The following is a 23,831-nucleotide window of genomic DNA, read 5'->3' on the forward strand; positions in this document are numbered from 1 at the left end:
ATGCCTCTTGCCGAGCACGATGGTCGTACCCCATTTTCCGTCCTCAGCGTATCAGAGGACGAGATCCAGATCATTCCGAGTGCTAGTTAGGCATGAGTGGGCTATGCAGCGAAGTTCTCGTCTCAAGGTATAGTAGTCGCTTGGCGCTGCTAAAACGGAATAAAATAAATCGCTGGAGGTTCTTTCTGTGTCGTTTCGTCACTGTCGTGCTACGTCTCTTCTAGGCCGCGTTGGCTTGGCAAGAATAGCAAAGATCGGTGCACAGTTTTTGAAAGCCTGCAAGAATGAAATCGTTCGTCTGAATATTGACCCTCGTGCAGCTACGGTAAGCGAGAATCGACCGATTGATTGATTGATTGATTGATTGATTGATTGATTGGTGAAAGAAAAAATGAAGATGTTACACCCAAAGTACTCGAGACTGGCTACTCCAGGACACGTTATTTAGGGCTCGTTATTTAGGAATCACATTTCGCATAACCAGTAGATTGTCGTTAGCTTCAGCGACTATTGAAGATTGTACATCTGACAGGGCTTCTGCGGGCACCACTTCTTTTTTTGAGTGAACGCCACCTTCTTCGCTTTTCTTCGTGTATCGGTACCATATCACCGCATGCACTGCGACGCTTGTACTAAGTGGAATGCCACTCGGTGTAGGTCACTAAAGGTGGTGGCCCGGCCATTTTCAAGATGCTATTACAATTATTTTTCTCCTTCAGGTTCTCTGCGAGAATACCTGTGCGGGAGTTCGCTTATGCTACTCTCGCGCGCGTGACATCACCAACGTACGTCATGCTCTCACATACTAATTACAAGTGTTTTATACTAGTAGACTTTTAAAAAAAGAACTTGAGCACACAGCACGCACAAGGGCGAACCATTGCACAGACTGATATCTTTGTCAGTACTGATTTGTTGAGGGCGCGTACCGTACGCCGTTATGTGACAGTTAACCTAACTGCGTTGGTATGGTGGTGGTGGTGGTGGTGGTGGTGATAGGGCTTGCCGTTGTCGACCTCACGTATGTGGGCAACGTCACGACTCACGCCCTGGGGGAATGTGCGTCCTGGGCCGACTGGGCCTGCGTTGGTATGACAAAGAGGCGCCCGGCTCTCGTTTTCAACAAATCACAGGACAGCACGATGTTATTAGGGACGTTGATTGAAAAGAAGCGTATATCACGCGATCGAGCACTGTTCTCTTTCTCTTTCTGTTCTGTTACTGTTTAACGGCAAGCCGGTCTCGTCACCACCGCCACCACCCCCACCTCTGTTTCTAGAGTGTACTTTAGTTAGTACATGATGTGTTTAGTACTATACTCTGATGAGCTACTGATGCTTCAAAAAGACCATCGCGCCATGTACGTAGCCCCAGTTCTTCGAGGTCCGACAAATAAACCTGTTGCCAACCGCTATTGCCTTGTCATGGCTCAGGCGTATCCGCATCCAAGCGGATATTGAGTATGTCCGCATTCATTGCATATAATTGTAGGAAAAATCTGTGTGACGATTATGTTGTCTTGCAAACCTTCATTTTTCCACAGCAGGGGCATGGCGTCTGCTCGTTGGTGGTATGCCAGTAGGTCGTTCTGAAGACTGGGAGGTAGTGAGTTCATGTCCTACCACCGGCTCTGCTGTCTGAAGTTTCCCCTGGGTTTTCCGGCACACTTTCCGTGCGAACGTCGGCACAGTTCCCCCTTTGATGTCGGTTCACGACGCCCGTACTAGCTCCCCTGTCCCCCACTCTTTCCTATACTGTCCACGTATATACGCCGCCCATAACCACAGTTGCTCCGCGGCGCTAACGCGGAATAAATCCAATCCAATCCAATCCAATAATAAATAAAATCCAATCAAATAAAAGCAACGAAAGGCAGTGCAAGGATGGGACACTTCCACGCGATTTTCGGATTCGCTGTGTGCTCTCAGATATGGTTCACCTATTGCTGATTTGCGGAAAAAATGCGGATAATCCGCGTTCACCGCGGATAGACGGGATTATTTTATTCGTGCGGGCTTGCAACGTTTACATTTCTTATCCGCGAACAAGGATGTGGCGCGAACAGTTGCGCATACCTCTAATTATTTGGGCATTGCGTTCCAGGTGGATCGAGATATCAGGAAGGAAATAGTAGCCGCCGCTGAAAAGTACTTCGCTATGTGGGAGACAGTCCACCCGGTATGTGTACCGACACTAAGTAGGTCCTCAGACTAAGGCCGGTTTCACACTAACGTGACATATTTTCGCGTCCGTGAAATGGGTCCGTGTTGGGACCGCTTTTTTTTTCTCGGTGATCATTCGTGTGCTCAGCGTGTTCGAGACGTTTGCCTGTTTCTTTCTTTCTTTTTTTTTTTTTTTTTTTTTGCTTTTCACAAACTCCACTCGGTTCATGTATCGTCAGTGACAACATAAGTCATACACTTGACCCCGCCCCCCACACAAGAATCGCTCCGCGCGCGCGAATGTAGTGCAGCGCGGCCAAGTGGGGACTGGGGAGAGAGAGAGAGCCGGCACTACATCGCAAAGCGAGGTCGTCGTGCAAAGGCTGGTAGCCAATCGCGGGAGCCTTCCACGGATGAGTGGGCGGTCCCAAATGTAGGACTTAAGTTGTCACTGACTCCGCGCTACCGCATGTCCTCGCATGTGGCATGTTCGCGACGATAAATTTCCCCCGCACCCCATTTCTTAGCGATTATCACGAACAAACTCGTCTTTAACTCCGTGCATTTTTAGACTACAGAGTTTTTCCCTCCGTGTCACATCGAAATTTGTAGCGGGTAGAAACCGGACCAGCATATAGCTCAAGGCTGCTATTCACACTGTCCGATCCCGTGTGTCCGCTCCGTGAAAATTACTGCATGTCCGTTTCTTGCCCATGTTTATCGGGCACCCCGACACCCCCAATGGATGCATCTTCTGTCGCTCCCGCTCCTCAACGATATCGGGACGTTGTAATTTTGTGACCTCTCTGTTTCAAGTACATATTGCGGTTGCTCCATTAGCGGTCATATCATGGATATTACAATATTTTTGAAATTTTTACATATAATTTTATATGTACAAGTTATATTTTTGCCTGTGTGCTGACAAAAGACTGGAGTTAAAAACTTTCCCGGCTTGCAACATTTCTTGCCGTAAGTCACTTCTCACAGGAACGCCAGGCAAAAATGACGCGATATGAAGGTCTGAGTGTCATATCTTGAAATCGCGGAATGGCGAAACAGCAGGCCAAAAAGACGTACCTTACAATCCTACAGAAACAGCAAAAACTGGTGTATCACCTATCTGTCCTTGAGGGCGGCCTACGTCAAAGGACGGTCTCTTCCCCTTCTTCATTTATCTCTTACTTTTATCGGTGTCAGGATGATTGGGTTGTGTGAAAAAATGGGCAGGGAAACATGGACGACAAGCGGACCAATTAGAGCCTATGGTGCTGCTCAGAGATGCACGTTTTTTCACGCACTCGGCTTGCCGTGCAGCTGCGCCCTTTGCGGGCAATGGGGACGGACAGTGACGTTATCTGTGAGAGTCGATCAACTTGTCTCAAGCGGTAACGCCGGTGGCCCCGTTTCGCATATGGTCCACGTCAAACATGTGTTCGCCATATTTGAATCCCAACCAATGGGGACACAGCACGAAAAACGGGCAAAGAAGGAAGCTAGAGGAATGCAGAGTCCGTTGATCACCGTGCCCTCGACCCACTTGTGTGGCGAATCACCTACCCGTTGAGTGCGGGTATCATCTCGTATGGCGCAAGTGTGCATAAGGCCCAAGTAATCAGAACGCCCAAATGTTCATAAGACCCGAAAAAAAATTTGGGCCTTTTGAGCATTTGGGTCAAATGAGAAGGGCAGGGTAAGGTGTCCAGAAGGCCGAAATGCCCAGAAGGCCAAAATATTCATTTGGCCCAAATGGTCATATGGCCCGAAAACCAGACTAGGAGTGACATAGATACTGTATTTTGTTTGCACTACCCTAGTGCGTGACGGTACCTGACACTTGGGTATACCGCATTCCTTCTTTTCTAATGCGGTGAAACAACCAGTGCCGGTGTCCTGCCAACAAGCTCGGTTCACTACCGTTTTTAATTAGCTTCTCTGGCGTCGTTATTATATCCATTCCATCTTTTCTAGGAAACTGCATTGGCGTACAACCTCAACAGCACCCGGATTGCGGAAGCTATGAAAGTGAGTTCCCAAGGTGGCTGCAGGTCACGTTGAGAGTGGAGACTTTCTCGCTCGCTCTCCCTTCTTCGAAATAGGTGTACGTGAGAGTATTTTACGTAATTCCTCATCTCAGAAATGTGGGGCAGCCCGGTTGATACCTGCGGACGAGAAACACTTTCTTGGTGTTATACTCTGGATAAAGAACTTCGTCATAGGGTGAGTAGCTGTGTCGCTTATTTCAGTTGGGCAGGGGTTTCACTTCACATTAACCATTTTCCTCATCTTTCTTTATCCGCATATTATTTCCCGGTTTGTCTTTCTACCAAACAAGGCTAATAATGTGCGACATGGATTCATAGGGACATTCAGCCAGAGTTTGGCACGGCAACGCTGGAGCCGGCGTTCTGCCCTGGTGGCGGCCGGAGGAAAAGTTTTCCAACATATTCTAGAGGCGCAGAAGACGATGTTGGCCATTTCACGCCGTCATCGCATGAATTCTGTCTTGTGTTCGACCTACCTCAGTGAATGTGTACTATACCTGATTAAATTACTCTAGTAAAACTGCAAAATAGCTTAAATAAATGCTGGAAATGACGTACACAGGTGGCGTCCCCTAGACAAACGAACGAGCCTATATAGACGACCTGATGACCCTACGTCGTTAATTACGTTACACCGCCACGCAAAACATGCTCGTGGGCACTATTCTGTCATGCTGTCACACTGGACCGACACGACACCGACACTGACACGGCGCCGACGCCCACGGAAGACAGACGTTGTCACCATACATTGTATTGCCAAGCACACCTGTCACACTGCGCCGACGGACAGCGGCAGTCGCAAGTCGACAAAACGTCGCTTCAGTGTGACAGATTTCGATAACAAAATCGGCAGGCAGACAGTGTCTGACGACATGTCAACAGCAGTTTGATCGTTGCTCAAAAATGCGGTGACCGACATACGACATCCACTGCGCGAAAAGATAATATTTTTTAAAATCCATGTTGTGGGTGTTGCGATTATTATTTAAACAATCAGCGCTTCTGACTGGTGTGTTCGCGAAAACCGTTGTCTTTTGGAAAGCTTTCGCTGCGCGCGTCGTGTTGCCCGTCAGCTATGGAGTTCACAACGGAAGATGAGAAAACGTTGATATCTACAATGGAGACAAAGCATGAGATTCTCGTAGCATCCCATGCTTTTTCGTCGCACGAGCCACTTCCTACTCCACAATGATCGTGGACTTTTCACTAGTTTCATCGTCGTCGTCCGAGTCGAGCGCAAGATAAAACGCCACGGCGCACATTCCCAAACGCTTCTGCTGTGCAGGACGCCATTTTCGAACAAAGTGGTGGCGGCAGTAGCGATGTTGCTGTCGTTCAGTGTGAGGGGCATGTTTGTCAGCGGCGGGTGCCGACAGCGTCCAGCCGTGGCGGCCGGCAGACAGACAGACGCGTCGCCCGTCTTTGGTCTGTGCAGTGTGACAGGTGCAAGGACACCGTTTCTTTCGATGTCGGCATACAAATTTTGTCGGCTGTCGGTCCAGTGTGACAGCACCTATAGTTTTATCAGCCGACACCCTCGCTTCTTGCCCAGCACAGCAAAATATAACCTGGAACTTGTCTTCTCGTGACGTCACATGTTGTCAGACAGAACGTCTATTCAAACGACTCAGGGAAGAGAGGTGCTGACGACAGGAATTGGACCTAGGTCTTCTTGAGGCACTCTAGCTCAACGGAAACGCCGTGCTGGTGTGGCGTGGTGGTTAGCATACTTGACTGGATATCAGAAGACCCAATTTGGATTACTATAGCGTCAGCACCTGTTTTTCCCTGAGTTGTTTGAAATTCGTTAATTTCTGGCGTTTGAGGCTTACGTGTTTGTGTCGTCCCTAATTGTAGTCTGCCTCTGACAATTCTCGTCGTCTATTCAACTGCTGGACGCGAATGCTTTGTCTCCATCATGGATCTCGTCTTTGTTTTAGTCCCTACCAGCATGCAATTGCCCAGACCCCGTATAATCGCGGGTATAAAGCTCACCACCTCTCGCTCGTTAAACCTTCATTAATTACGTAATTAACTGAGCCGTCTCAATGTTATACGACATAGGCGAATTATTGATTCACCGCATTCTTCCCGTGAACAAAGTCGGCATGAACGAGAAGCGTGCATGCTGCTCATAGACTGGAATTAATGTCGCAGATATGGTGTGCTCACTCGGTCACTATCAGGGAAAAGGTGGGGGGGGGGGGGGGTAATGTCGAAATTGACTTACCCTTGTTGGCCACACACAGGTGGGCCTCGTCACGTCTATAGTCAAACAAAGAGAGAGGGAGAAAGAGAGAGAGAAAAAAGGGGTGAATAGTTGAAGGTGTGGTATGCACAGGAGTGAGCTCACTATAATTGCATCAGAACCAGAACGTCATCCTATATCGCATTGAATTCTGCAATGCTGCGGATCACCTGCCGCTGAATTGTGGAAAAATCTTATTGGGTTTTCTAATTACTGTTTTGCAAGCCTACTCACATCGATGCCTTTTGGTTACGTCCGACATTCATGAATGAGAACATCCTGTTCCTTGCAGATGAAGCAGCAGCGTTTCACATCGTTGGACAGCGATCAACAAGGCAGCAATAGAAACTGCTGAAAGAATGGGTGAAATAAAAATCTATGAACGAAAGAAAGTGCGCGCTTCTCCATCTTCTTCGCTCTTTCTTTTCTTTTTTTTTTATATGCTTGCAACACCAACTGATTTCGGTTTCTGCGCATGGATATTTTGTTTATTTGTTTATTTATATTTATTTCGTTGTTGTTTTGGTTACACGGTTCTATCGTCGTACTGACACTTTTTCTTTCTTTCTTTTTTTAACGGTCTTGCTTCACAGATCATCAATGTCACGGATCATCACTCATTCACCATTGACGTATTTGATAACACGTGAACATGTTCTTGCACGTGTACCTGGTTACTAACACTTTAGAATTCCCCATTGAGTTGTGTGTTCTACACATTATGTACCCGTGTTTTACCTATGACATGTATCTAACATTCCCAGTTCTTGATAGCGTTATCGATTTTTGACAGTATTACGCAACTCCCTTATATAATAATAATAATAATAAAATATTTTATTGGTGCCCAAGAACGACCACAGGGGCAATAGTATTGGCGCACACAACGTAAGTCACATTGGTAAAATACACTACAAAAAACGACACGACACAAACTGTGTTAAAATATAAAAACAGAAATAGACAATAGGCAAAAAACAAAAAGAAAAAGATTTGACATTATGACAGACATTTGGTTACATCTGTTTTGAAGGACGTATAGGAAGGAGAAAAAATGTCACAGGACTTGGAAATCGAGTTCAGCAACATTTCAAAACGTATAATAGGTTTAAATGGACAGAATCTATCTACATGAAATGATGGTGGGTTGCGAAACGCAGCTCGAGGAGCACAAAAGAAGAGGACAGAATAGTCAGCAAACGAATGTACACATTTGTAGATGAACAGAGCTTCAGCAATATTACGTCGTGAATTCGGCGAGGTCGCCTTGAAATGCTTTAACAAATCATTATAATCATACAACTTAAAGGTCAGAATGTGCCGTAGAAAGAAATAATGAGTGATGTGTAGAGATCTCTTCTGAATAACGTCAAGGCAATTGACATCAGTCAGTTCCACACAACTGACGCGTACTCGAGTATAGGAAGAACACAAGATTTATAAAGTGAAACAAAAGTACTGGGAGATTCAAGCATTTTGCATCTATAGGTTAAAAGACCCTTGAGTGACCCCCTCTTGTCGGTCACCCTTTCACTATTTTAACAGTACTGCGTACCCGCACATCAATGCCATCCTGCACAGCTAGCGCTGATCGCGTTCCTTCAAGCCCTATCGGGGCGGTCGACCAGTTCTGACTTAACCGCTTCTTCGGTATCTGTGTTCATGCCCACACTTCCTGTGATAAGTCACTGTGTCACTTTTCTGCACTTTATTCTTTTCATTCTGATATTAAGTTATCATTCTATCATTACGCATTCGTAATATGCACTGTGTTACATCTATTATTATGTTATCATGCTCATTCCTTCTACAGGTGTGTACATTCTGTGTGTAATTGTACTGAGGTAGCCAGTCCGACTTCGTCGTAACTCGCATCCCATTTGCTCTTCCTTTTTCTTTCTTCTTCCTTATCACATCACCATCACCAGCGCTATCATGCACATCGTATGGTTAGCTGATAAATCTTCTGCGACCTAAGCGATGTGGGAACCCACGTTGATGGAGCCAATTAACGCACTAATTAAAGCGCCAAGTTAACGTACCCAATGGTGCACGTTAAGTAAGCGCTCTAGAGTGCGAGTGTTTCAGACACCACTTGCTTTACGCGACACCAGTGCCACTCGCGCACCCAGGAGTGTGAGACTCTTAGCCGCTTTTCGGGCTCCCGTTTCATTTGGGTGCACGGAAGCAGATGACTAGCGCCTGGGTGGCCAAGCGAGCGAGCAGTACGTATATAGCGCCCCAAAGTTCCTTTTCGCTGTTTTGTCTTCGCTCCGGGTGTGTCAGCCCTCAATTTGAGAGCGCCAAAAGAGGGGCACTGAACGCACCCAATTTTTCTAAATTATTTTTTTTTATTTGCGTTGACTCACGTACGGCAGTGGGTTGCAAAGTTCTCTCAGGCTCACTGCATCCGTTGAAATGCCGGTGTCAGACCTCCTTTTCTTCTGTACAGGCTGCTACAAGTAATAATAGTGACAGTAACATTTTGGGAGTAAATTTACACTTTAAAATGAGTCCGCCCATATTTGCTGCACGCGCCGCAGGGTAGGGCTGCGGATAATTTCGATCACCTGGGCCACCCTAGCCAAAAAGCTTCCGCTATTTCGAAACATCAGCCACCGTGCAAGCAATAGCACGTTTAAATAGTGCAAATCGACGGCGTCAGCAGTGCCTACGAGCTATCTTACCAGAGCAGTTCAGAAGCACGCGGAAAGAATCGACAAGGCTGCTTGCTTTTGCTTCGTTGACATACTCGTGCACGCCTGCGCAAACTATGCATTGAGGAAATGATGCGGAGTCCTTGTCTGGGCGCTTCGAAGCGCGTAGGTCTCCACAATGGGTCTCACGGGTTGGAAAGCACTGCAGTTCTTCATATCGTGGAGCTCGATCTTGGTTGCGGACAACACACCTATGAGTTACTGCGGCCAGCGTACAAGTAAGTAGCTATTCACGTAATAACGTCAGAATTTTTCACTTACTAGTTTGTACAGTCGACTTGACCCCGTGGCCGTACCGTAAAGAACTCCTCTCGCAGCCGTTGCGGTATATTTTGCTGTATGCCGTGTGTGTGTGTTTTTTTTATTCGTTACAGATTTTTTATTAAATACTAACGGAGCAACATAGATGCAGTTTTTGCAGTTCCGTTATATGGCCAAGGGGGCAGTCTCTCGAAGAAAGTGTGTAACTACAAGATGACTATAGTTACCTAAAATTCATTAATTAGCTCATTAATTAGGGGATTTCGGGCACAAGCAAGTCAACAGAACGGGAAATATTCCTCGTTGAAAGCCATTCCGTGTTTTAAAAAATCATTAATCGCGCGAGTATGTTGAAATATCCACAGCCGAAATTCCCTATGCAAACGAGCTGAAACAAGAAATGCGCACTTTTCGGTCACAGAAATGACGCGACCTTTGCCTTATATGGGCCGGAGAGCGGTCTATCTGGCCAACAGATTAGCTCCTACGCCAATCAGCAAGCTTATCAAGCGCAGCCTGAAGTCGTTCTCTGCGATTTGTGCAAAATGGACACTGCATGATTATGTGAAGTGTGTCTTCCGGAATGTCGCAGGTGTGGCATAGTGATGTTGATGTGCGCTTCATTCTGTAGAGTGTTGTCCGTGAGTGGAGCTGACATAGGCGAATTCTGTGGATGACCGTATGCAGTGGTCTCTCCAGGCTTCTTGGGATAATGGCTGTCAAATCGGGATCGATGAAGGAGAGATAGTCAGTAGGTTGGAGGGATGCCTATACCAGAGTTCTCTCGATTTTTTGGGTTGTAGTTTTCCTTAGATAGGCTTTGGAGTCGGCTTTCGAGAAAGGTATGGCACTGATTTAGAACATTGATTTAGAATCCCAGCCTAACAGAACGGTTTTCACATGCGTCTGGCATGATGTTTCGAGCGCACCAACTTAAAAAATAATAATAAAGATAACACTCGTGATGTGAAAGTTCAGCATTGGGCCCATGGGCCCAGTGACCCGGATTGTCTAAGAGCGGAGCTTCGAAACGATTCCGTGCCTTGGACAAAGCAGGACGCTTTACGTGTTGTGTTTGTCTCTAGATGGAGCTCTGATAACTGTGATGATATATGAGATGAACTCTGATCATAACTATCTCATATAACCATACCGCGTGGCTTTCTCTATGTGACTTACATAAAATTACTATACGGTCCAACCGGCAGTGCAACTTGTGGCGTACGCCGTTATATAGAACCAACTATGGTAAACAATCCCTGAAACACAGAGTAGCACATATTTACACTTTTCTTGTCTTAAACGTAGATATATATTCCCCATTCCTGTGGAGTTTGCGTGTCACACTTGTTACCACATTTTATGTGTATTGCCTCGTGATTATGGCACAATTCGTATTGTGATTTTTCCTCATGTGTCACTTTGTTGACTTCGATTGTTGCTGTAGTTGGTATTGTTAAAATCACGTGCGCGGGTGTTGCCCTAGTCAAGTAGCCTCTGCTGCTCTTGACGGCTCCTCGTCTGTTTTGCTAGCATTACGGAAATAAAGTTGAATTGAATTGATTTGACTTGAATATGCAGGTACAGGGCCGTGAATTTTGGGAGGCACCCAGAAAATGCTGAAAATGGGTCCTTTTTATGTCCCAATAGGCGCACTAGGTACTAGGTCTTATATTCAGCACCAGTAGGTGTTGGAGATTTAGCTGCAGGCTTTCTTGTCTGTTTCTACTGTCCTGCACGTGTGAGAAGGAAAGCTTCCTGTTTACTTCAACAATGTTTCCTTCGTCAGATGCCGTTGTCATGGCGAAAACTGCAAAAGCTGGTGCCGATTTCATGCGCTTCTGCAAGTATGAACTCATCCGTCTGAACATTGATCCTCGTGCGTTTACGGTAAGACGAAATTAGCACGTAATTACGGTAACTAGCATACCGGCGTAAGGACGGTCGCACACGGACGTGACTTCTTCTTTTCTTTTTTTTTTTTTTTCTGCGTCCGTAACGGACGTGGAAGCCGTCACATTCGTGTGAGCGATAGCACAGTCCGTTCGCACCCGCCCATCAGCACGTCGGCAGGCCTTGCGTCAAGTACCTCGGGACCGACCTACGGTACATATAAAAAACGCATGCGTCAGGCGTAATGGTCAGGCGTATAACTAGACTGCATCGATGCGCACTAGGCGGTAGCCGACTGAATAGCGGACTTGGCGAGATTTGGAACGAGACTTAACATGGCGGCACTTCCGGTTAGACCGCTAGGCAGTCGACTAACCGGGGTATTGGAACGCAGCCATAGTGTCACAAAATGGCGTACTCCTCGCGCATTCAAGAAATCAGGGCTGCGTTCCAATACCCCGGTTAGTCGACTGCCTAGCGGTCTAACCGGAAGTGCCGCCATGTTAAGTCTCGTTCCAAATCTCGCCAAGTCCGCTATTCAGTCGGCTACCGCCTAGTACGCGTCGACGCAGTCTAGTTATACGCCTGACCATCTGACAGCCGGGATGGCTGACAGCGGGAAACGCTAGTACCTGCTGCGCTTGCGCCGTACGCATTTCTTGCGTGAGCAACGGGATGGCGCCACAGGCGCCTCGGCTAGGCAAGCCTGTTCCAATAGTGACAAGCAAAGGGGTCTACTCAGCTGCCTAGTCAGGCGGCTTCGCGGGCGCGAGGTATTGGAACGCAGCCCAGGTTAGAGAACGGTGTTATACAGGTTAATAGCTGGCTAGGAGCGGTGAAGTCATAGGTATGACGTCGCTCATGATCACAGTTTTCTCGCGACGTATAAATCCCCGAATCATAACTATGGTGGAGTTAAACTAATCCCGTGAAGCAATTTTTATTCCTCTAGATGGTAAAGAAGCAGTCATGTATGGCTGCCCGCCTGTGCTACCATCGTGCACATGACATCGCAAAGGTATGGCAACATTTCAGACTCAGAAGGATAGAAGTACGTGTACTATGCCCTGCCGGAGATATCACTTAGTATCGTCGCTAAAGGAACGAAGCTTCTTCTATTTTCATTTCAGAGTACAAAGGAACTCAAACTGGAAATCGTAGAATGTGGCTACAGAATGATAAGAATGTGGGAGGTTCTTGAGCATGTGAGTAGCTAAAGAAAGTTGTTGTAAGAAATTAGTGAAGTCATACTGGAGTGATGAATGGATGGATATAGAAAGAAAAAAAATCGACATCTCCCTGTTTGTAAACAAATGACGTCATCGTGTTCAAAAGCGCCACCAATTTGGTAGAGTTGAACTAAGCTCGAAGCTAGGGGGTGAACAAGGTCGCGCTCGAAAGCCAGGGACCTGCGGAGGGGGGGGATTAAAATAGTCTACTGATGGTCTGGTTCTACTTTTCTTTCAATAGGAAGCAGTGAACAAGCACCCATTCGTGGAACCCAGCCCTCCCCTTCTGCTTTGTTTCGGTTTCAGTCTGTCAACCAAAGTCTTGATAACGTTTCTCGGGTAGAGGCTATTGAGACGTAGGTCTTACTGGGGTCCGATATTACCGGAGACTAGCTCCATCCCATCCACGTGGTAGAATATTTAATGTGTCCTACCAGCGGGTACAAACCCGACATAAAGATTCGTTCCTCGCGAAAGAACTTAAAAATGTAGACTCGAGTGCTCAGTCGAGTATCCAGTTATTCCCAGTGAAGGACGTAGTCTTAAACGATGGGCGAGTGAACCCCTTCACTCAGGCTGCTCCTCGGGAATGATTTAGTGCTTCGAAGGTCGAATAAGGCAGCTCATGGAATAGACGACTTCAGAAAATCCTAGACAGCCTAGCGCCCCTAGTAGTATTAGGGGTTGTCGGCTGGGACCGGGGTTCATTTGGTTCCCTGGCAACGATACCTAGCAACGGCCAGCTGCGCGATCTACCCCCTTACCGCTATATAGATAACACCTCCCACGTTGGTAGATAACAGCGCGCGCACCTGAGACCCCCCCCCCCCGAGACACCCCTAGCACGCAGCGACAATCACCACTTGCTGGCCCCCAGTCCACAACGCGAGCTGTTACATTTCTCCATTGAGAGTGTATACAGTCATGCCTCGTTAATATGGACACTTTCGTCCCTGACAAAAATCGTTCATAAGGCGAATCGTCCGTATTATCGAATACCAAGGAAATAACATAAGCAATGAGGCTCTTCAGTGAAAACTTAAGAGGCTGAAATTCTTGCACAACATTGTATATGACAAGATAGGGTTAAAGTTTGACAATTACTTGGCATATTCGCGATTCCAGCGAAGCCATGGCAACCTGGCGGCGATTTTGAAAAGCTGCGAGTGGATGGCCGGGAGGGCGTCCGGACAGGGAAGCAGTACGGCCGTCCACGTTTCTCTTGCTTATGGACGGAATGCCGGCAACAAAGAATGTATCGAAATCGAAAAAAGGAATGTTGTGCTACTAATTTCTTCTCAGCCTGTTGGAAATGCAACACGCTTTCTTTTAATAGTTTCCTAATCGAGAAGAACGCAACGGTAGTTCCACTCACCGCACAAGTTTCCTGATCAACTCTGTCACCACAATTTTATCATAATATTAATCTTAGTAATACAGAACGAGGAACCGGCATTTCTTTGTCGTGTTGACATGTGTGCATTTTCAGACCTCAGGCAAAGTAAACAATATCACCGTACTAATATGCGGCGTAGACAAGCATCCACTATGGATGTTCTCTCGGAGAAATAGCTTCTGTACGGTGTCGCACACGTATCAACGAATGACTGGCAAAGATAAAAATGACACACCAAGTTGTATGTAAATACCAAGAGCAGTGCAGAAAACGAATACTTGACTTTGCCAAAGGATCTGTAGCAGCGCTCAGGTGTTCGCAGCACAGCGTATGGCATGTTAATTAGTTGCACACATATGGTGTTAAGTCAAGATGTGAGATATATGCGTGTGTGCCAAGGGTTTTCAAAATATGCATTGTTCACCTCTACCTTTGACAAGCAGTCACAGAGTTCTGCAAACATCAGGGTCAGAGCTAACGTCATGTGAGCACGTTCTGTCATCACCACACCAAACAAAGAAGCGTTCTCTTGATCTCTTGCAAATGCCCACGTGAACATTAACTTGTGAATTACAATTTTTTGTGATTACTTGTGTCTGAAAGTTCCGAGAAAAAGAATCTAATTCCTAGAGACGTTATATACACTTCCAACTGTGCTGTTGTTCCCTTGCAACACTCACATACTACACAGGACTATCGGAGGAGAAACTTAAACATGGTATTGCTTGCAGACTACTAATCCACATTCCAAAACACATGCTACGTCTCTCTTCTTAGCAACTAATCCCTGCTTTGCCTTTTTAGATCCTAAAATGCCTCCTTTGTTCGCTCGACTGCGGACGTACGTAAACAAGCTCCGACGACAGAAACTTTTTCCCTACTTCTCCGAGTTGAACTGCACAGTATGAGATTACCAGCAGAGAATATTAATTCTGTTTTCATAAAACATGTCAATTTGTGGGTATTAAAAACTGAAACAGATGAACATAATTTGGTAGATACCGCATTCACTACGCGCGCTTCGCTCGAGAGACCTCCTTTCGTCCGCCGTCTTGGAAGTTCAGGGCGCCACCTGTAGTTCATTGGAATCGCGAATAACCCCAGTCGCATGACAGGACAGAAACACGGCAAGCTCATCTGTGGGCTTCATTCGAGGAAGAATGTCTTGTATTCCTCATTTTTCCCAATGGTGGAACTGGAATGATTTCCCATCAAATTCTACAGAAATTTCTTGTGCATCCTCATCTTCAGCGGCTATTGAATGATAGTTTAGTATTCCTGTTGAGTGAATTTATGTGTGCTGTTCCCGTTCTTCCTTGAATGATATTGCTGTTGGTTCAACTTAGGTGTCGTGCTAACTGTTTCATTCGTCCGTGTGGCACCTCGTCTCTGAAGAGTCGACGCCGCAGCGCGTGCGTGGGGCGCTAGCCGCGGCGATCACAAGGACAACTGCACTTCAACATGTTAAAAAGACGCTGAAAGTATACTTACTATACGTCCTCGTTTGACTGCTAGATGAAAATTTCCGAAATCCATGATATGGACGCGTGATGATGGTCTTCGCTCGGGGATTGAGAGGAACTCTTATGCTGACTTCTTTTATGTCCGAACCGTTTTGTTGCGAATCGGTTACCGCTATTATTTTTTACGGTTCTGCTCTGGTTCGGGTTAAACAATGTCATGAAAATTTTGGTTCGGGTTTGGTTCAATACCCTGAATTTGACAGTATTTTTTATTGCTGTCAATGGTGCTTGGGAAGAGTACACATGTCAATGAGTGAAGGAGAGAACACCTGAATGAAAGAGCCAGTTGTCAAAGCGTAATAAACATTTTTTTCCACAATAGGGATGTGGCACAATTAATTGCATCATTTCTAAGCAAGCGACATGCATTCAGTGCAAAAGCACTGCGGAAACAATGGAAAGAGTTGCCCTACAAAGGAAATATACGAGGGTGGTTCCATAAGTTTCTGGCCCGACCAACTTTTTATACTCATAGAGACGAAACAAGTGTATCACTTTTCGACATAGTCACCCTAAACTTCGATGCACTTTTGACACCTTTCAACCAGCATTCTTATACCCTTGAAAAAATAGTCCGAAGTTTTGTCCGCAAAATGCTGAAAAACTGCCTCTTGCACCTCACTATCGTTTTAAAATCTCCGTCCTCTGAGATCCCTCTTCAAGGTTGAGAACAGGAAGTAGTTACTCGGTGCCAAGTCTGGACTGTAGGGTGGGTGGTGGATTTCTTCGAAGCCGCACTCCTTCAGTGCAGCCTTGGCAACTGAAGCCGTGTGGACAGGGGCATTGTCCTGGAGCAACCGGACACCTCGACTCAACCTGCCGCGCCTCTTTTCCTTGATGGCGTCTCACAGTCGGTGCAGGAGTGAAGCATAATTAGTCGCTTTCACTGTGGTGTTCCTCTCTTTGAAGTCGATGAGGAGGATCCCGTGACAATCCCAAAATATTGTTGCCATGATCTTCTTTGTGGATTGTGTGACCTTGGCTTTTCTTGGGGGTGCTTCTCTTGGTTTGCGCCATTCCATCTACTCCTTTTTCGAAAGGGGACCATAGTAGATCACCATAGACTCATCCCCTGTGACAATTGACTTCAATATTTCTTCTTCGTACTCTTGACAGAGCTCCAAAAACTCTTTGGCACAGACGACGCGCTGTTGCTTTTGAACTGACGAGAGAAGTCGTGGCACCCATCTCGCACTGACCTTTTTCATGTGGAGGCCCTCCCCGATGATGCGAAAAACGGTTGTTTTGGAAAGCCCCAGCCTTTCTGAGATTTCCTTCACCTTCAAACGCCTGTCACTCCGCATTTCCTCCTCGAAAAGAGACAAATTTTTTTGTGTCACCACTTCCACTGGACGACCATCGCGTGGAACACCTTCAATGGACTCTCGCCCCAGTTGAAACTGCTTAGCCCAGTCTTTTACCGTTGAGTACGACGAAGAGGCTTCCCTGTACACGCTGTCCAGTCGCGCTTTAATTTCTCTATGCGAAAGTCCCTCTTTTGTCAAGAATTTTATCACAGCGCGGTACTCGATTTTTTCCTTTTTAACTGAAGAGTGCACCATGGCTGTTTGAAATGCCGCTCTCCAACCGACAAAAGCATGGAGAGGGTTGAGGGTGCTCCGGCCCTCCAACAGATGGCGCCAAGCGTCCTTACTCGCATTTTCAAATTCGCGCGCATTTTCTACCTCGGGCCAGAAATTTATGGAACCACCCTCGTATCCTTTTCATTGACCTACAGGATCGCAGTGTCAAAACTGCTGAGCGATAATTGCGCCGCTTTACAAGCCTTTAGCGGGGCAATGGACCCGCATCCGCCGCCCCCATGACGGCGTCCGTGGGCACAGGCGCGCGCGCTGTTATCTACCCTGGCGGGAGGTGTGATCTATAGCGGTAGGGGCACGCCCTTCTCTATAATACACGACCATAACACTTGCACCTAGCGCCAGTGCCGCTGATTCAGTTTCGCCAAGCGGCCGCCACACGTTTGTGGCACTAAATACCAGCCTCTCGGCAGACGACGCATGTCATGCGGATACCATCACTGCCATTATTCGTGTTTAGTTTTGGCTGGTTTTCACACGAGGGGTGGTGTTTGTCTCAAGTGCATGGTTTGTCAGACGTGAGACGTGATGGTGTACTGCACGTCATAGAAGAAAGCAGTGTCGGACCCAAATATTTGCTTCCACGAGTTCTACTCTAATGCTGCCTTACGGGAGAAGTGGCTGGAGATATATCACGAGATCCTGACCCAAGTAACTGCATTGCGACTGTCTCATTTCATATACGGTGTAGTTTACGGATGGCAGTGTGTACCATAAATAGTTTCATCTAATAGCTAGTACCTTTTACGCATCTCCATGGCCGCGACAACCATGGCCTCCGACAGACTACTTGACAGCATGTTCTGCGCATTTCAAGGCCGAAGAATTTAGCATCGGCTAAACGAGCAAAACTCTCAGGCGTGGCACCATGGCTTCGGTGCCTACGGTGTTTGAAGAATACACCAAAAACAAGCAACCTGGAATGACGACTCCGTTACATTGTCTCACCAGGCATCTAGTGGAAGCTGGGAGTAAGAGGAGGTTGTCTTCTTCGGCCAGTAAGCAGGACGTCCCATCTTCTCCTGACGTTGCCCGGCCAACATCGCCTCCAGGAGGCGACATATACTCCAACATTACTGATCACGAAGTTTACGCGGCCTTCCATCTCCCACGAGTGCAAAGGGATCACAAGAAAAGACACCACAAGGTAGCGTTGCTGAAAAGCCATCATCAGAAAAAGTTCTCAAAGTGGCTTCTATCCGAACAGCGTAATGAAGGTTAGCAGAGCATAGTAATGGCAGACCGCAAGAAAAGTAAAACTAAAAATAAAAAGGGCCAATAAGTAGGAAAGCAAAACAAGCAACTGCCGATTCAAATCTGAAGTGCTTGCTCATACAACAAATTCTTTTGGACGTCGTAACTGGTGTCAGTCATCAATTTGCCAAGAACACAGTTTCTTCTTATGGTCGCATTTTCCCATTCTCTGTAACTGCCCTGTATGTTAACACGGAACGCCTCTCACGCGAAACGTAAACTGTGAACGAGCTTGCGTCTAACAATCATAAATACATGGTGTACGTCTCACCCAACACACAAGGTGCTGCTGCCAAGTTCATATGTAAGATGTGCAGCTCATAGCCCGCAAGTTTTACAGTTTTACGTGCCACCTTACGCTTCTGGGAACAGCCCATTTCTGAGTATTTAGTTTCTTATCTCTTAGGTTTAAATGCACAGAGAACCTGCGACAATACACAGACATGTACAGACGAAGAATTCACTACAAGCACCACTCGTATCGCACACAACTGAGATATAACAGGCGCTCTTCTGGCTACGGCAAGTGGCGCCCTTGATGGGCGCTCTGCGCGTAAATATGTCCCTTCCGCTCTTCGAGCCGCGGGCGGAAGCCCCATAGGCAAACGGGCGAGTGTTATGGTCGTGTATTATAGAGATGGTTGTGGGTCTGGGGTAGATCGCGCAACTGGCCATTGCTCGTTGCGAGGGAATTAACCATACCCGAGTCCCAGCCGACCACAACTAGTACTACTGCTACTTTGAACTATGGAAACTTGCTTATCAGAAAGGAGGACAGGGTCTCCAAACTGTTTCCATTTCTCCTCTCTCGGCCCATCGTCCACGAGATGTCAAGGTCAGCAAAAACAAAACATGAAGGACAGTCCTCCCCTCCTCGTGACAGCAACCTCCCACTCGAAGGAGCACTGGGATTTGCTGAAATCGTCTTTTAGGAGCTAGTGGTTTACCAATGGAAAATTGACCTTGATTCTGAACCGACCCCTGAGCTGAGGCAACGCGACCCAGGTAACCTGGTCTTCTTTTTTTGTTTTTACCATCTTCCATCGCGCATTAGGAATCAATCTGTCATAATCAGTTCCAAGCGTCTTTGACCTGTCATCGAAATTTTTGTTCCGTGGGACATGCAAAGTATGCAGGACAGCAAGCGAAACCTCCTTTCAATTCAGTATTCTTTTTCGGTAACGCTCATTGCATTCTGTCTCGATGTGGTGGACGGGAAAAACATGCGTGCGTGCGATGGAGCTCATTACCTTCATACTGGGCATGCTCTGAAATTTACACTGAGGTCTCACGGTATATGCGCGAAATACTAGTTTATGTTCTTTTATTTATTTATTTGTTATTCTTTTTTACCGTACACATCTATTACACTTTCGGACCATTCAGGGACTAAATCCTATTCAATTAAATTGCTTTAATATTGAATCTCACTGAATTGAAACCTTAGTCTCCATTGCTACAGTTTTCACATTGTCTCTATGTTGAATTGATTTAATAAATTCTACTGAACTAAGAAAGCCTTAGTAAACGTTGCAGGATTATCACGTTCACGCTCGTTCTTCTTTGTGTGAAGCGAAATTTTCCCTAACTGATTAATTGATTAGTATTGTAGCTTTAACCCACTCTTTTCCAGCGCCTGGCCGCAGAGTTCCGCGTCAACGCATCAAATCTCTCGCAGGCCATGAATGTGAGACATTTCCTTAGTTCCTGCTCATTAGGTTAGCAAGCTACGCATATGGTATGTCTCCAAATAACCGCTCTGAACCTTTTATATCGCAGAGGTGTCACATACTACAATGGATTCCGACCGAAGACGTGTACTTTCGCAGTTGGACGAATTGGCTCACGAAATACGTGGTCGGGTATGAATTCGCCTCGCTTATTTCATTTTTGTTCGCGGCTTTCTTTGATTTGCACACCACCTGACACTTCTACCAAACAAAACAACTTTATTTCGTTGTTTCGTTGTTTTTAACATTGTCGCTTGTTATTATGTTTTCTGTCCCACTTTCTATATTGTATTATTGACTGATAAGATGAGTCACGGAAAAGGTGAGCCTACCTTTCTTAACGTTTTAGTCTATTGAGCACATCATATACGCTGTCAGCATTATTTCATCCATGTAATACTTTATTTTTATTCCTTTAAGCTTCTTTTAATGAGAACATATTCAATATCGTGAGTATCAGTAGTATATGATCAGCTCAACTAGCTGCCAACTCACACAGTGACCTGGACGCCATTAATAGCAACTAGAGCAATTTGGGACCCCCCACAGAAATTAGGATCATTCAGGGAGTCATTACAATAATTGGAAAGCATCTAAAACCTCTCCAGACCACTGTGTGAGTTGCCCGCTACTTAAGCTGATAAGAAATAAAAAATAGGTAGAAAATAAAATAAAGCAATAGAAATAGAGTGGAGAGAAGGAGTTTAATTGAAGGTCAACGACGCCACCTTAAAGAAAGTGGTCCGGAACGGCCGCTGACCATTGCCGAGCGTCGGAGCACAGAGGCAGGTTGCAAAGCATCACACCAGGTGGCGCCACCATCCTTCTTGTGACCACAAGTTCTGGACATCCTGTGACGTCAGCTGTGACGTCATCATGGCACCTCTGGGCAGGTTAGGACAGCTCTGGACATGCAAGGAGAAAAACACTCGTAATACAGAGATCGACGACAGGTGGTCACCTAGTTGCAAGGCATCACACCAGATGGTGCCACCATCATAGCTCTATGCGAGAAAGACAGAGAACAAGATACTAGCGGCAGGTAAAATTGAAACACTGCTCAACAAGTCTAGGCGTGCCAGAGCGCATCGAAAAGGTCTAACCCTAAACAGCACGAACAGTACACATCGGGGAAAAGGCTTAGGGGAGACCGGTTAGGCCTAACCACAGTGTCACTGCCACAGGGGTGGCATCCAATGTATTCCTCTGTAGACGAAAGCGTGCTGGGCGAACGCAATGCATCCTGGACAGGTCCTGGTCGCACGTCACAGCAAACGTCAAGGCGCACGTAACCTTAAAGATGGCGGCGCCCGTGATCGGCGGCCAAACCGTTTGTAAACAATGCGGTTGTTGTTTCTGGACGACGTTTTGGATGTTTTTCGATCACGGTAATTATTTTTATTCGATAATCTCGCAGTAAAACACGCAGTTTTGCACACGAAGCCTCGTATTGTTGACTTCCAAAGATGTGATGACGACTGCGCGTTAAGACTTACCGAGCCGATGCCATGTACTTAAACTAAGGAGAAATGGGCTACCATGTTGCGGAAGAAGCACCGCATAGTTTACGCTAGCAAAATACGGTAATCTCTTGGTGTTATGACAGCGAAAATATGTCGGTAAGCGGCAAAACGACATATAAACAAAGTCACATGACCTGAAAATGACGTTTTCTATGACGTGCAACCAGGACAAGATGGCAGTTTTGCCAAAAGCACCTGCTTGAGGGCAGTTACAACAATGGCGGGTTTGTGTCACCCTGAGGTCACTGCACAGCACCACGCGGCTAACACAAGGCGCGAATCGCAAAACGTTAAACATGCGACAGCACGAAGAACAGGCTTGGTCACTGCTAAACAAGTCTAAACATGCGCCTACGGGGAATATCCGCTATGGCAAACATGCGAGAAAAGGCTTAAAGGAGCATTGAAGTGGTATCTAACATGGCCAAAAACTGCTGTCATCTTGTAAAGCAGTATGTGAAAAGCATTCCCACAAAATATTTCTGTCCAAAGTTGTTTCACCACGGTGCAATTAATTTGGAAAATCGCTGCCGCGGTGACAGGCCGGAGCGCTCCAACTGCAGACCACACCCACTCTACTGTGACGTTGGTGGTAGAGAGCCCCTCATTCGTTCGCAGGAAAAACCGTCTCCTACGAACATTGCGAGCTGTTTCTTGTGGACTTCTATTCTTTATATGATTTATATCACGTTTCCTAAAAAAAAACAAAGCATATATGCAGCCTGAGAAAACAAGATTACAATCACAAGAGTAATATATCCGTGGCTTCTGTGCAATCTCAAAATTCACAGTAGCAGAAAGCAAGGGATGACGGCGGTATTGTGGCGCCACCGGTTAGCCACTGAACCAACTGCGCGGTGAAAACTGTCGGACAGGCTGCATACTGTCGAGAAGCACGGGATTTTCGCTGTACAAGCGCAGTTAATTTCGGGCTGCACCACTCGTTCTTCCCGTGGTATCTGCGGTCCCAAAAAATCGTGGTTGTGTCGTGGACAGCCTTCAAACCCTCCATTTCGGACATCACGTAGCCGGAGAACGCATGGCGTCTCCGAAGCGGTAGCAGACGCTCCGGCCTGCGCTATGTTGCTCACCTCGATCATGTGATCCCAGGTCCAATGAGGAGCGTCCTCACCACTTGCGTCACATGTGACGCGTGTGGTGGGGCTCATCACGTGCCTATCGTGAAGGCGAAGGAGGGTGTTTCGCGCACGGGAGGTTCGGGGAGCTATTTCAGGCGTCCCAATTTCGCTACGGTTGTAAAATTGTGGGAAAACTGTTTTCGGCTGCCTAACATTCCATAGTGACCAAAACCAGAAACAAAGTTGTGGGCCTCTAGACTGCTCCTTTAACACGAGCACGGTAAAACAATGCACAAACATCGGCAAATCACCCACCTTTTCCTCTGCGGCGACGGAGCGTCCGATCCCAACGACAGCCAGGGATCAAGTGACGCAGAGTGGGGACGACGGAGTGACCGACCGCATATCTTCTCCCGACAAGAGCCAGCGGCCGACTGACGCAGGCGCCACTCTACGGATGCTACGCATGCGCGCACGCTCCTAGCGCCGCTTGCGGCAACCACAAGTGAGAAGTAACATGACGGTACCTGCTAGAGCCTAAGAGAGAACTGAATCCTAGTGCCCTCTGCAGACCTTGCTCATTGGCCGTGACGTCGGCCTATTGTCTCAGGGCTACACTGTTTTTTTCCACTAATGCTCAACTGGACAAAGTCTACCTGAAACAATAAAGCTGCAGCATGACGTCATCACCCAAGAATGCATCTGCACAGTTCAAGGGTGCGTACGCTGCAGACAGGGGACCCGTTACTCAATGAACCACCATCCCAAGATTCTTTCATTTTTACAACTATAATGATTGCATAAAAATAGAAAACCTACTGCAGAAGAGCACCATGCATGAAAACTGATCGTAGGAATTCCAAAGTCTTACTAAATGAGACTTGCAAAAGAACAAGATATCCTAACACATAACTCCATCAATGGCTAATAAGAGGACTAGGCACTCAACAAATCAACACAGAGTACGGGTAACAAGGGGCACAGAACGATACGTCCATTCCATCCGACAACAAGGCATGGAACTGAATCGTAATGCTTTTTTTTTCTCTATAAAGTCATGCATCTGTCCCTCTTGCGGTTGATTTCTGAACTAATTTAATCGCAAAATTATTAAGAATTGTTCTAGCACTATTCCCATTCAGGGCAGCACTAGCGTTATCATCAAGA

General features: G+C 46.6%; 1 protein-coding gene across 1 annotated transcript; it reads left to right on the forward strand.

Annotated features, from left to right (window-relative positions):
* On the forward strand, positions 1 to 6,811 carry LOC135395190 (uncharacterized). The gene is made up of 7 exons (XM_064626429.1): positions 1 to 85; positions 225 to 325; positions 720 to 785; positions 2,104 to 2,178; positions 4,134 to 4,187; positions 4,300 to 4,382; positions 6,751 to 6,811. The coding sequence occupies exons 1-7, from the start codon at positions 1 to 3 to the stop codon at positions 6,752 to 6,754; spliced, it is 468 nt and encodes a 155-aa protein (XP_064482499.1). The 3' UTR covers positions 6,755 to 6,811.
* Positions 6,812 to 23,831: the final 17,020 nt, after the last annotated feature.

This window comes from Ornithodoros turicata, chromosome 5 (assembly GCF_037126465.1).
Source record: "Ornithodoros turicata isolate Travis chromosome 5, ASM3712646v1, whole genome shotgun sequence".
Classification (NCBI taxonomy): domain Eukaryota; kingdom Metazoa; phylum Arthropoda; class Arachnida; order Ixodida; family Argasidae; genus Ornithodoros; species Ornithodoros turicata.